This window comes from Salvelinus sp. IW2-2015, linkage group LG27 (genome assembly GCF_002910315.2).
Source record: "Salvelinus sp. IW2-2015 linkage group LG27, ASM291031v2, whole genome shotgun sequence".
Classification (NCBI taxonomy): Eukaryota; Metazoa; Chordata; class Actinopteri; order Salmoniformes; family Salmonidae; genus Salvelinus; species Salvelinus sp. IW2-2015.
In genome coordinates this window covers 12,890,228-12,904,100 of record NC_036867.1, presented here as the reverse complement: position 1 = coordinate 12,904,100, position 13,873 = coordinate 12,890,228, and the positions used below count along the sequence as shown (strand labels likewise).

General features: G+C 41.3%; 1 protein-coding gene across 6 annotated transcripts in view; it reads left to right on the top strand.

Annotated features, from left to right (window-relative positions):
• LOC111953190 (probable DNA double-strand break repair Rad50 ATPase) overlaps nucleotides 1-13,873 on the top strand; it is a 31,616-nt gene that overhangs the window by 2,845 nt on the left and 14,898 nt on the right. For 3 of the 6 annotated variants that reach the window (XM_023972288.2, XM_023972291.2, XM_023972287.2), the window contains exons 7-14: nucleotides 139-390; nucleotides 800-895; nucleotides 5,749-5,973; nucleotides 9,384-9,495; nucleotides 9,733-9,756; nucleotides 11,897-11,946; nucleotides 12,090-12,323; nucleotides 13,590-13,715. In XM_023972288.2, the coding sequence (XP_023828056.1) occupies nucleotides 139-390; nucleotides 800-895; nucleotides 5,749-5,973; nucleotides 9,384-9,495; nucleotides 9,733-9,756; nucleotides 11,897-11,946; nucleotides 12,090-12,323; nucleotides 13,590-13,715 (1,119 nt within the window). Of the gene's footprint in view, nucleotides 1-138; nucleotides 391-799; nucleotides 896-5,748; nucleotides 5,974-9,383; nucleotides 9,496-9,732; nucleotides 9,757-11,896; nucleotides 11,947-12,089; nucleotides 12,506-13,589; nucleotides 13,716-13,873 lie in introns of all 6 variants that reach the window. The other 3 variants (XM_023972290.2, XM_070435392.1, XM_023972292.2) reach the window with 3 other exon arrangements.

The window sequence follows — 13,873 nt, the reverse complement described above, 5'->3', positions numbered from 1 at the left end:
TAAGCATCAATTGTAGGAATTACAGTTACAGTTACAGTTCTATCAATTCTATAATATTACAGATTATTGCATTGCCAAAATGTAATGTCTTAGATGATGGATGTAATGTTTCTGTTGTGTGTGTATTTTTCTCTCTAGAAAGAAACGGCCCAGCTTGGTGAGTTGGTGGAAAAGATGGAGGAGACCGGGCTGCAAGCTGACAATGATGCTGAGAAACACACGGGACCTGGAGACACAGAACCTGTTTTGCGTCCTCACTATAAGTCATTAGCCATGAAGAATCAGAAGCTGATCAGCACATCTATACCACTACAGGAGAACACATGTCCTCATCATGATGATAAGCTGAAAGCTGAAGACTCAGCTGCTGCTCGGGGGGCTACCAAAAAGGTATGGATGGGTATGCCATTATAGGCTTAGTATAAGAGGTACATGTATATGTGGCAGGCTGTTAATTGAAATGCATTCATGACTACCTCATGAAGCTGGTTGAGAGAATGCCAAAAGTGTGCAAAGCTGTCATCAAGGCAAAGGGTGGCTACTTTGAAGATTCTCAAATATAAAATCTAGTTTCATTAGTTTAACAATTTTCTGGTTACTACATGATTACATGCATGTTATTTCATAGTTTTGATGTCTTCACTATTATTCTACATTTTAGAAAATAGTAAAAATTAAGAAAAACACTGGATTGAGTAGGTGTGTCCAAACTTTTGACTGGTACTGTATCTATCAGAAAGGGATTTGTTTTGATCCATTGTGTGATGTCAATTACAACTGTCTGTATGTTTGTCCACAGAAAAATGTGAATGTGCAGTTGAAGACATGCCAGCAGATAATCCAGGAGAGAGAGGAGGAACTACAGAAACTGAGACAGGAAGTGGAGTCTCTAAAGGTGCGACATTAGCTGACTGATGGAGTCATGGGTAACTGCACACATGGAGTGTGTCTGAAAGTGGTCGTGTCAACAGAAGTGGTTGTATGGAAAGCGAATCATCTAATTGGGCAGATTTGTAGCTACTCAAGACCATTTTGCGTAGCTGATTGGGCTGCACGATGAGTCGATTGTTGACAACTGTAGCATTTTAGCTATGCCTAAACCTTTTCCTAACCTTAACCTCATTCTCCCAACCCGACACATTAATTCTCCTAATCTGCTACGTTGGTTCTCTTCACCTGCTATGTAAACATTAAGCTGGTTTAACCGATAGTGGAGCGCTAATGTTAGACCCATCGCTGTTGATCCACACACTTCTTTTGCAACGCCCACTTTCAGAAACACTCCCAAGTATGCAGTCACCCACACTCTGCGATGAGCTGTTTTAGGGCTCATCTATGGGCTCATCTCAATTGTGTTTGCTTTTTTTATTTGCATTTATTTGGGGTAACCAACATACAGTGCATTCGGGAAAAGTATTCAGACCTCTTGACATTTTCCACTTTTTGTTACGTTACAACCTTATTCTAAAATGAATTAGATAGTTTTCCCCCCTCATCAATCTACACACAATACCCAATAATGACAAAGCAACAAAAATGTCCAACAGGGTCGTTGTCCTGTTGGAAGGTGAACCTTCATCCTAGTCTGAGGTCCTGAGCGCTCTGGAGCAGGTTTTCATCAAGGATCTCTCTGTACTTTGCTCCATTCATCTTTCCCTCGATCCTGACTAGTCTCCCAGTCCCTGCCGCTGAAAAACATCCCCACAGCATGATGCTGCCACTCCCATGCTTCACCGTAGGGATGGTGCCTGGTTTCCTCCAGATGTGACGCTTGGCATTCAGGTCAAAGAGTTCAATATTGGTTTCATCAGACCAGAGAATCTTACTTCTCATGGTCTGAGAGTCCTTTAGGTGCCTTTTGGCAAACTCCAAGCGGGCTGTCATGTGCCTTTTACTGAGGAGTGGCTTCCATCTGGCCACTACCAGGCCTTATTGGTGGACTGCTGCAGAGATGATTCTCCTTCTGGAAGGTTCTCCCATCTCCACAGAGGAACTCTGGAGCTCTGTCAGTGACCATCACGTTCTTAGTCACCTCCCTGACCAAGGCCCTTCTCCCCCGATTGCTCAGTTTGGCCGGGCAGCCAGCTCTAGGAAGAGTGTTGGTGATTTCAAACCTATTCCGTTTAACAATGATGGAGGCCACTGTGTTCTTGGGAACTTTCAAGGCTTTAGAAATTATTTGGTACCCTTCCACAGATCTGTGCCTTGACACAATCCTGTCTCGGCACTCTACGGACAATTCTTTCGACCTCGTGGCCTGGTTGTTGCTCTGACATGCACTGTTAAATGTGGCATCATATATAGACAGGTCCCTTTCAAAATCATGTCCAATCAATTGAATTTACCACAGGTGGAATCCAATCAAGTTGTAGAAACATCTCAAGGATGATCAATGTAAACAGGATGCACCTGAGCTCAATTTCGAGTCTCATAGCAAAGGGTCTGAGTACTTATGTAAATAAGGTATTTTTGTTTTTAATACATTTGCAAACAATTCCAAACTTTTTTTTCGCTTTGTCATTATGGGGTATTGTGTGTAGATTGATGAGGAAAAAATATATTTAATTTATTTTAGAATAAGGCTTTAGCGTATCAATGTGGAAAAAGTCAAGGGGTCTGAATATTTTCTGAATGCACTGTATCCAACAAAATGTACAATGTGGACCCAGAGGGTATCACTTAAAAGTATTATGAAAAACGCTTGTTTCCAAAACTACAAACAACCATAAATACATTAATTTATATTGACAACCTAGAAAGTGGCACTATTTTCTGCACTTTTCCCTAACATTAAGAATCAACCATATTCATTTCACATGTCGGCCTTAAAAAACAATCAAATCAAACTTTATTTGTCACGTGCGCCGAATACATATGTAGACCTTACCATGAAATGCTTACTAACAAGCCCTTAACCAACAGTGCAGTTCAAGAAGAGTTAAGAATGTATTTACCAAATAAACTAAAGTAAAAAATAATAAAAAGTAACACAATAAAATAACAATAACGAGGCTATATACAGGGGGTACCGATACCGAGTCACTGTGCGGGGATACAATTTGTAATTTGTACATGTGGGTAGGGCTGAAGTGACTATGCATAGATAATAAACAGCGAGTAGCAGCAGTGTACAAAACAAATGCAGGGGAGTGTCAATGTAAATAGTCCAGTGGCCATTTGATTAATTGTTCAGAAATCTTATGACTTGGGGGTGGAAGCTGTTCATTCTATTCATTGCACATCATACCAATCATTCAAATAAATACATCTGACCAGTGGTAGGGAGCACAAGCAGCAGTGGAGTGGTTGGTCTTACTTAGACAACCTTGTCCAAAGGAAAACCTTTGCCTGCTTTTTAAAGCAATTTTCTACTTTTTCTTTGCTTGATCTTCAAGGGGAGGCTATTTCATAGACAAATGCCTGTGTAGATAAACGTTCTCCTTGCAGTACTATTTAATATTGGGATTTTACAAGACATAACACTAGCACTGGTATTGTAACTGCTGGTTATAGACCATATCAATGTGTTTTTTTTTTATATAAGCCCACCTCCTGTAACTCCTGTACCCCTATGTGGGTCCTAGCGTATACATTAAGCATATACCTGATAACATTATTTTGCATGACCTGCATTCCTTTTTTCAGCTTTTTTGATAGCCCACTATACCAAGAAGAGCAGGTATTATCAAAATGACACTGAATCAAGGTTGAGACAAGCGGTTTCTTAACTTTGATGTTAAAATATCTAGTGTTACGATATAAACATTTAGATTTTTTGAAAGAATTTTAGCAGAAATCAGGTCTCCAGAAAGGGATTGATTTAGGGACATACCAAGATAAGTTACACTTGTTTTAGATTCAATCTCCTTGCCTGCACAGTTTACCTTTATCTTGTCAGCCCAAAGCAATCTACGTTTTGTTCCACACAAAATCGATTCAGTTTTTCCCAAATGTAGCGACAATTTGTGGTCAGTCAACTAATCTCTAACAAATTGCAATTCCTTACTCAGGGTCTCCTCTATGTAAACTGTATCTTTCCCTGATACCAGTATGGCTGAGTCATCAGCGTAAAGCATGAGTTTGCACTTTACTGTATCTGACATATCATTGACGTACAGTACCAGTCAGAAGTTTAGACACACCTACTCATTCAAGGGTTTTTCTGTATTTTTACTATTTTCTATTTTGTAGAATAATAGTCAAGACATTAAAACTATGAAATAACACATATGTAATCATGTAGTAACCAAAAAGTGTTAAATATAAGAGGCAGCTCTAGCCTTTAGCTCAGTGAGGATGCTGCCTGTATTCTATGGCTTCTGGTTGGGATATGTGCGTACGGTCACTGTGGGGGGTGACGTCGTTGATGCATTTATTAATGAAGCTGGTGACCGATGTGGTAAACACCTCAATGTTATCAGATAAATCCCAAAACATATTCCAGTATGTGCTAGCAAAACAGTCCTGTAGCTTAGCATCCACTTCATCGGACCACTACCGTATTGAGCACGTCACTGGTACTTCCTTTTTGCGTTTTCGCTTGCAAGCAGGAATCAGGAGGATGCAGTTATGATCAGTTTTGCTACATGGAGGGTGGGGGAGAGCCTTGTATTTGTTTCTGTGCGTGGAGTAAAGGTGATCAAAGATGAGTTTTGTCACCTCTAGTTGCACAGATGAAATGCTGGTAAAAGTGAGCTGAAACGAATTTCAGTTTCCCTGCATTAAAATTGCCAGATGTACGGTGTTTCCTCCAACACATTGGTGCGGCTGGCTTCCGGGTTAAGCGAGCAGTGTGTCACGAAGCAGTGTGGCTTGGCGGGGTCGTATTTCGGAGGACGCATGGCTCTCGACCTTCGCCTATCCTGTACGTGTGTTGCAGCGATGACAAGAAGCGCTGCTTCTGGATGTGCATTTTCTTTGTTTGCTTATTGCTCTAAAAAGCTTGTAGAGTGCAGTCTTAGTGCCAGCATTGGTTTGTGGTGGTAAATAGACAGCTACGAGGTATACAACTTAGAGGAGCAAAAACTAGAGACTTGCTAAACAATAGAGATCACGCACCAGCTGCTGTTAACAAAGAGACACACCCCTACCCCCTACTCTTACCCGAGGCTGCCGTCCTGTCTAGATGATGCATGGAGAAACCCACGAGATATCTATTATCCATGTCCTTGTTCAGTCAAGACTCTGAGAAACATAGGATATTACAGTTCTTTAGGTCTCGTTGAAAGGATAGTCTCGAACGGAGTTCATCCAGTTTGTTCTCCAGTGACTGCACATTCGCCATCAGAACAGAGGGAAATGGCAGCCTATTTGTTCGCCGACGTAATCTCATTAGCATGCCGCCTCGCCTGTCTCTTTTTAGCCGCTGCTTCCTCTTTCAAGTCCCAGGGATTAGGGCCTGGTACAAAGTAAGAAGAACGTCTAGAGCTGCTGACTCGTTGAAGTAGAAATCTTCATCCAAATTGAGGTTAGTGATCAATGTTCTGATGTCCAGAAGCCGTTTTCGATCATAGGAAATTATGGCGGAGACATTATGTAACAAAAAGTTAAGATCAGCATTAAAAAACACAAATTAGCAGTATTTGTCAGGAGCCCGTAAAACGTCAGCTATCCACCGCAGCCCATCAATCATGACAGGGAGTATGCAAGTCAATACTTTGGGAGAAGTGCAGAGAACTCAGACAATGCTAACCAAAGTTTCTGAGCCAAATGTCTCAACAAGACGCCTCTTTCTCTATCTTTTGATAGTGCTTATCACAGGCTACAATGGAGGACAGTGAGAGGTTCTTCACCAAGCTGATTGAGACAAGGTGCTCAGAGGTGAGAGAGGTGATCCAAGCTAAAGAGAAGGAGATGGTGAGTGAGGCTGAGGGACTCCTACAAACACTGGAGCAGGAGCTTGATGAGCTGAAGAGGACCGAAACAGAGGGTAGACAGCTCCCACACATAGAGGTCTACCCCCATTTCCTACAGGTAAAATCAATAGCGCTCGAATAAAGTGCTACATATGTTTACAAGAACATTTGAAGAGTGTAAAGTTTGAACACTGACATTTAGAAGGGGAAATGTTTGGATCAGTTTTGAACAAAGGTATTTATTTTTTCTGTATTGGTCGGTCAATATCATTCAGAACTTATAATATAGACAACTTCAGCTGAGGATAAAGACCAATTTGGGAATAAAGGAATACTTAACCCTTTATCATCATTTACACTAGACCTCTTGTTTTGGATTGTAAAACACAACCTGGAAAAGGAAATCAGAATGTTGAAATGGTTTGCGTTTGATTCGAAATTTAAACCAGGTATCTTCGATAAAACATTTAAGGAATGTGCTGAGAGAGGCATGACAGCATTGTGTGCCATTGTAGAGGATGGAGAACTCTGTTTTCATTCCAAGGAGAAATATGGGATGGAAAACCAAGATTTCTTCAGATACTTACAGTTCATGGACTATTTTGAAAAAGAGAAAAAAAATGACAGAACCTTCTTTCATACCACATATGACTATCCATGTGATTCAAAATGCATATAAACAGGCAATGTCCGAGACAACCTCTTCACTGTGTCATGGCCTGATAAACTCAACCTGTTATGTTTAAGCAAAATGGGAAAAGGAACTGAATATAGACATCTCAGAGGAAGACTGGGACAATATATGTAGTACCCAACATACAGTGCATTCAGAAAGTATTCAGACTCCTTGACTTTCCACATTTTGTTACATTACAGCCTTATACTAAAATTGCTTACTGTTTTTTCCCTCATCAATCAATCTACACACAATACCCCATAATGACAAAGCAAAAACAGGTTTTTAGGCATTTTTGCAAATGTATTAAACATAAAAAACAGATCACATTTACATAACTATTCAGACCCTTTACTCAGTACTTTGTTGAAGCACCTGCAGCAGCGATTACAGCCTTGAGTCTTCTTGGGTATGACGCTACAAGCTTGGCACACCTGTATTTGGGGAGTTTCTCCCATTCTTCTCTAAAGATCCTCTCAAGCTCTATCAGGCTGGATGGGGAGCGTCACTTCACAGCTATTTTCAGGTCTCTCCTTTGATGTTAGTGTAACAGTTTAACTTTATGGCGTCCCCTCGCCCCGACCCGGGCGCGAACCAGGGACCCTCTGCACACATCAACAACAGTCACCCACGAAGCATCGTTACCCATCGCTCCACAAAAGCCYCGGCCCTTGCAGAGCAAGGGGAACCACTACTTCAAGGTCTCAAAGCGAGTGACGTAACCGATTTTAAACGCTATTAGCGCGCACCACCGCTAACTAGCTAGCCATTTCACATCCGTTACACTCACCCCCCTTTCAACCTCCTCCTTTTCCGCAGCAACCAGTGATCCGGGTCACGACACCAATGTAACAGTTTAACTTTATGGCGTCCCCTCGCCACGACCCGGGCGCGAAACAGTGACCTTCTGCACACATCAACAACAGTCACCCACGAAGCATCGTTACCCATCGCTCCACAAAAGCCTCGGCCCTTGCAGAGCAAGGGGAACCACTACTTCAAGGTCTCAAAGCGAGTGACGTAACCGATTTTAAACGCTATCAGTGCGCACCACCGCTAACTAGCTAGCCATTTCACATCCGTTACATTAGATCGGGTTCAAGTCCGGGCTATGGCTGGGCCACTCAAGGACATTCAGAGATGTGTCCCGAAGCCACTCATGCATTGTCTTGACAGTGTGCTTAGGGTTGTTGTCCTGTTGGAAGGTGAACCTTCACCCCAGTCTGAGGTCCTGAGTGCTCTGGAGCAGGTTTTCATCAAGGATCTCTGTACTTTGCTCTGTTAATCTTTCCCTCGGTTCTGACTAGTCTCCCAGTCCCTGCCTCTGAAAAACATCCCAACAGCATGATGCTGCCACCACCATGGTTCACCGTAGGGATGGTGCCAGGTTTCCTCCAGACGTGACGCTTGGCATTCAGGCCAAAGAGTTAAATCTTCGTTTCATCAGAACAGAGAATCTTGTTTCGCATGATCTGAGAGTCCTTTAGGTGCCTTTTGACAAACTCCAAGTGGGCTATCGTGCCTTTTACTGAGGAGTGGCTTCAGTCTGGCCACTCTGCCATAAAGGCCTGATTGGTGCAAAGATGGTTGTCCTTCTGGAATGCTCTCATCTCCACAGAGTAACTCTGGAGCTCTGTCAATGGCCATCGGGTTCTTGGTCACCTCCCTGACCAAGGCCCTTCTCTCTCGATTGGTCAGTTTGGCCAGGCGGCCAGCTCTAGGAAGAGTCTTGGTGGTTCCTAACTTCTTCCATTTAAGAATGATGAAGGCCACTGTGTTCTTGGGGACCTTCAATGCTGCAGACATTTTTTTGTATTCTTCCCCCGACACAATCCTGTCTCGGAGCTCTATGAATATTTCCTTCGACCTCATGGCTTGTTTTTTTTTCTTTGACATGCACTGTCAACTGTGGGACCTTATATAGACAGGTGTGTCCATTTCCAAATCATGTCCAATCAATTGATTTCACCAAAGGTGGACTCCAATCAAGTTGTACAAACATCTCAAGGTTGATCAATGGAAACAGGATGCACCTGAGCTCAATTTTGAGTCTCATAGCAAAGGGTCTGAATATTTGCTAAGAAAAATTTTAACCTGTTTTTGCCTTGTCATTATGGGGTATTGTGTGTAGATTGAAGATTTGTATTAATTTAATCAATTTTAGAATAAGGCTATAACATAACAAAATTTGGAAAAAGAAAGGGGTCTGAATACTTTCTGAATGCACTGTACTTCTTCAAACTCAAGAACATGGAGAGTTCTGTTGGAGAAACAAGTCGTTTTTTAATCACTCCTAGAATCAAAAGTCAACAGCTAACTATACAACAGCCATGCTGGCGGCTGTGTGGCTATGTAGATGCCAACCACACCCATTTTCTTTTGTCCCAGAGAATGTGATGGGCAGTCACAAATACTTGTTAAAGGCACCTTGCTGCAAGTAAAAAAGCCATTACCAGGAACTGGTATAAAGTAGAAGCCCCAACATGATAATCCAAGATATATTTAATATGGAAAGCTTGACATACATATATACCGTAAGACTCCAAAATCCTTTATTCGAAAGTAACTGGGAGAAATGGATATCATTCACAAACCAGGAAGACTTGATTAATTAATATCTTGTGAACCTTTAGTTCATTGTTTTGATCTGTTTTTGCTGAACTTTTTTGAAAAGGTATTATAAATATATATTTAAAAAATATAGTAAACTTCTATCTCTGCTCACTACATATAACTATTTATATGAACACCTTATTTGTTGACTTTTACCATGTTGCGGTGTATTAAGATGTTTTTCTGAAATGGATTTGTGGTATATCTGATGTCCTGCATGTTTCCTTGTCTGTTTGTAGAAATTACCCAGCATCACTGAGGCTTTTGAAGAAGTGAGGACATGTGCCTCTGAAATGCAACAGCAATTTGAAGATTCCTCCAAGTTGCAATTTGTGGAGTTTTCTAAATCAGGTGCTTATTTTAGGTCTGCAAAATTCCAGTGATTTTCCCAACATGCCCAGATTTTCCAGAAGTCCTGGTTAGAGGAATTTAGATTCCCTGCTTATTCCCTCCTTATACAGGAAATCTTCCAACCTGGGAATATTGGTTTAATTACTGGGATTTTTGCAACCCAAGGCCTACTATTTCTGTGCACAAGCCAAATTCCTTCATACATGAACACATTTTTTTCTCTATTTCTTTCAACAGTTGAAGAAAGTCTGGGACCATACAGTAAGTACCCAGCTAGCACAACGTTCTGAGAACCATATGTTTCTTAGAGCTTGGTGAGAGCATGGTTGTCCTATGATTATTTTGCATACAACCTTCCCACAACGTTCTGGGAATGGTGCAGATTACCCAACTAGCACATAATGTTCTGAAAACCATTTGTTTCTTTGGTGGGAGTTTCAGTACTTCATCTTAACATTTCATACAGGTTTCCTCATGGTTCTATTTCAAATAATGTTCTCAAATTGTTTAGAGAATGTTTTAAGAAACAACGTTTTTCTGTGGGAATTTCAGTACTTCATGATAACGTTTTCTACAGGTTTCTTCAATGTTCTATTTAAAGTCATGTTCTCAGAACATTAATCAAATCAAATTTCAAATCAAATTACATCAGCTGGTATCTCAAAGTGCTGTACAGAAACCCAGCCTAAAACCCCAAACAGCAAGCAATGCAGGTGTAGAAGCACAGTGGCTAGGAAAAACTCCCTAGAAAGGCCAAAACCTAGGAAGAAACCTAGAGAGGAACCAGGCTATGAGGGGTGGCCAGTCCTCTTCTGGCTGGTGCCGGGTGGAGATATAACAGAACATGGCCAAGATGTCAAATGTTCATAAATGACCAGCATGGTCAAATAATAATAATCACAGTAGTTGTCGAGGGTGCAGCAAGTCAGCACCTCAGGAGTAAATGTCAGTTGGCTTTTCATAGCCGATCATTAAGAGTACTCTACCGCTCCTGCTGTCTCTAGAGAGTTGAAAACAGCAGGTCTGGGACAGGTAGCACGTCCGGTGAACAGGTTAGGGTTCCATAGCCGCAGGCAGAACAGTTGAAACTGGAGCAGCAGCACGGCCAGGTGGACTGGGGACAGCAAGGATCATCAAGCCAGGTAGTCCTGAGAGCATGGTCCTAGGCTCAGGTCCTCCGAGAGAGAAAGAAAAGAGAATAGAGAGAGCATACTTAAATTCACACAGGACACCGGATAAGACAGGAGAAGTACTCCAGATATAACAAACTGCCCTAGCCCCCCGACACATAAACTACTGCAGCATAAATACTGGAGGCTGAGACACAGAAGGGTCAGGAGACACTGTGGCCCCATCCGATGATACCCCCGGACAGGGCCAAACAGGAAGGATATAACCCCACCCACTTTGGCAAAGCACAGCCCCCATGCCACTAGAGGGAAATCTTCAACCACCAACTTACCATCCTGAGACAAGGCCGAGTATAGCCCACAAAGATCTCCGCCACTGCACAACCCAAGGGGGGGCGACAACCCAGACAGGAAGATCACGTCAGTGACTCAACACACTCAAGTGACGCACCCCTCCTAGGGATGGCATGAAAACATTCTATAAAAAAACACAAGAAAACATTAGTAACATTTAAAAAAGGTTCTAAGAATTGTATTTAAAAACATATATATCATATCCTTTCTTGTTAAGTGTGTTCATGTGTGTTGGCCGCACCCACTAATTGGCCACACCTGATTTTAATGAGTGCTTGTTCCCTTTGAAATGTGGTCTGTTTAAATAGACTAAAATGAACAGTTTTGTGTGAGTAAAGTGGCACTGTGGACTAATTCAATGGTTTAGACAATAGAAGATCATAGGTTCAAGTCTCACTGACGGCATGCCACAATTAAAAATAAATGTGTTTGCATGATTAAAGCTGAAACAAAATAATGTCCATGTGTCCTATCTGTGCTTGGAATTAAAATCAGTTAAATTAAACTAGCAGTGTTGAAACATTCTCAGAACGTTATTTAATTACCTATCATTTTAGTTCTCAGAATGTAAATACCACCTCCCAGGGAAACATAGTAAAACGCTCTCAGAACCTCCCTGAAACATTCATGTACGTTCCCTGAACAGGCTACGTTTTCACTTCCATTCAATACTTTGACAGAAGTGTGGAGAATTTAAAAAACGTTCAGTTTTACCAGTCAGGAAACTTATGACTTCGTTTCCAGAACCAATGGGAAACCAAAAACGTACGTTCCCACAACTTCCAAGGAACCAAATATGCTAGTTGGGTAGTACCATCACAGCACAATTACTGGCATAAAGTGAAGGACCTAACATACAACCTCCTCTTCTTGTTTTCATTTCCTCTCTCTTTCTTTCTCTCTCTTCTCACTCTCAGCTATCAGTTCTCTTAGCACTAGCAGACAGGCAGTGGAAGAAAAGGACTTGGTAAGATCTGGTCAGATTAATATGTACATGTGTATACGCTCCTGGTTGAATATCGATGGAGATAATATCTGTTGGTGAATCTGCCCCTTTATTATTTAACTCTGCGTACTCCCTCTTCTGCCCCCTTAACGTATTACTTGAAGCAGGACTTTGTGGACCTAGAGACAGTGAAGACAGAGGAAATGTATGAACAAATGGATAACATCCTGACCAGCCTGACTCCCAAGAACTTCCATCAGTCAATGAAGGTAGTGAGTGCATTCACAATTGACACAGAGGACAAACTCAAGGGCATCGTTGACTCTATATATGAGAGGGCCATCTTAAACCCTACCAGCGCTGAGGTCTATGCAAAGGTGTGCCACCAACTCAAGTGGGTACGTATGCATCTGTACAAGTCTCCATGTGTGTATTTGTGTTTGCCTGTCACCAACAGCTGTTTATTGTTTTTAATACAATTTTACCAACTCTTAGGGCAACATACACTGAGTGTACAAAACATTAGGAACCCTTTTTCCATGACAGACTGACCTGGTGAAAGCTACAATCCGTTATTGATGTACTATTATTATTGATGAGGGAAGGATTTTTAAGCCTTGAGACAATTGAGATGTGGATTGTGAATGTGTGCCATTCAGAGGGTGAATGGGCAAGACAAAAAATGTAAATGCTTTTGAACGGGGTATGGTAGAAGGTGCCAGGCGCACCGGTTTGTATGTATCAAGAACTGCAACGCTGCTGGGTTTTTCCACGCTCAACTGTTTCCTGTGTGTATTGAGAATAGTCCACCACCCAATGGACATCCAGCCAACTTGACACAACTGTGGGAAGCATTGGAGTCAACATTTTCAAGTATTGTGGTGGCAACATGTTATGGGTATGCTTGTCACCGGCAGCGACTGGGGAGTTTGTCAAGATCAAAATGCATTTGAAAGGTTTAAGGAAAACCCACCATAGTCTTCTAAAAACTTCACCACGGGATAGAGTTCATTTTTAGCGGGACAGTTAAGCACATTTTAATGCAAAAAACATACCATAATGGCTTTCCAATAAGTATTGAGTGTTTCTGAGTGGTACAGTATCAACCCCCTGACTTAAATCTGCGTGAAAATCATAGACAAGGTTTGAAAATTGCTGTCCATCAATGATTCTCAACCAAATTTACTGAGCTTAAGCAATTTTGACTAAAAACTATGCCCTAAGAGTTATGCAATGTTGGTAGAATCTTATTCAAAATTATTCACAGCTGTAATGACTACAAAAGGTACTTCCACCAAGTATTAGGCTAACTCTGCGGTGTGAAGACATACGCAATCAATATTTCTTCACATTACAATTTTTATTAATTTGTCTTTCATTTTGAAAATGTCAAGTAGTTTGTGTAGATCTGTAGAAAGAAATCCAGATTTTAAACCCTTCTGTTATTTGAAGGCAGCAAAATGTGAAGACTGTGTGCAAGGGGTGTAGACCTTCACTAGTGACTGTATATATATCAAATGAGTATCCAAAACAGTAATGTAATAGTGGTCAACGTTCAGAATCTAATCCGAACTAATTCAAATCTAACTTTCTCTGGCTCTCTCGCTCCATAATCAGATAACCCGTCAATGAGTTTTTGTCTCCTACATATCCTGCCCTTTCAGCTCAAAATACCTGGAGTGACAGTAAATTTCCGCAAGCTGCTGCTGAACCAATGCCAGAAGGGCTTTGAGAAGGATAATAGTAAGATCTTAAAAGAAAAGCAGAGGGAACTCGACACCACCACTGAGGTAGTACCTCATACAGCAACATTTTATCTTTGAGATGTCAAAATCCACATTACATAAACTTCATTTCTCTTCATAATGCCTTATTCTTTATAAACAATTGTAATTGATTAAGTTTCGCTTAACTTTACATTGATATTACATTTAAAGTATTCCCTTCA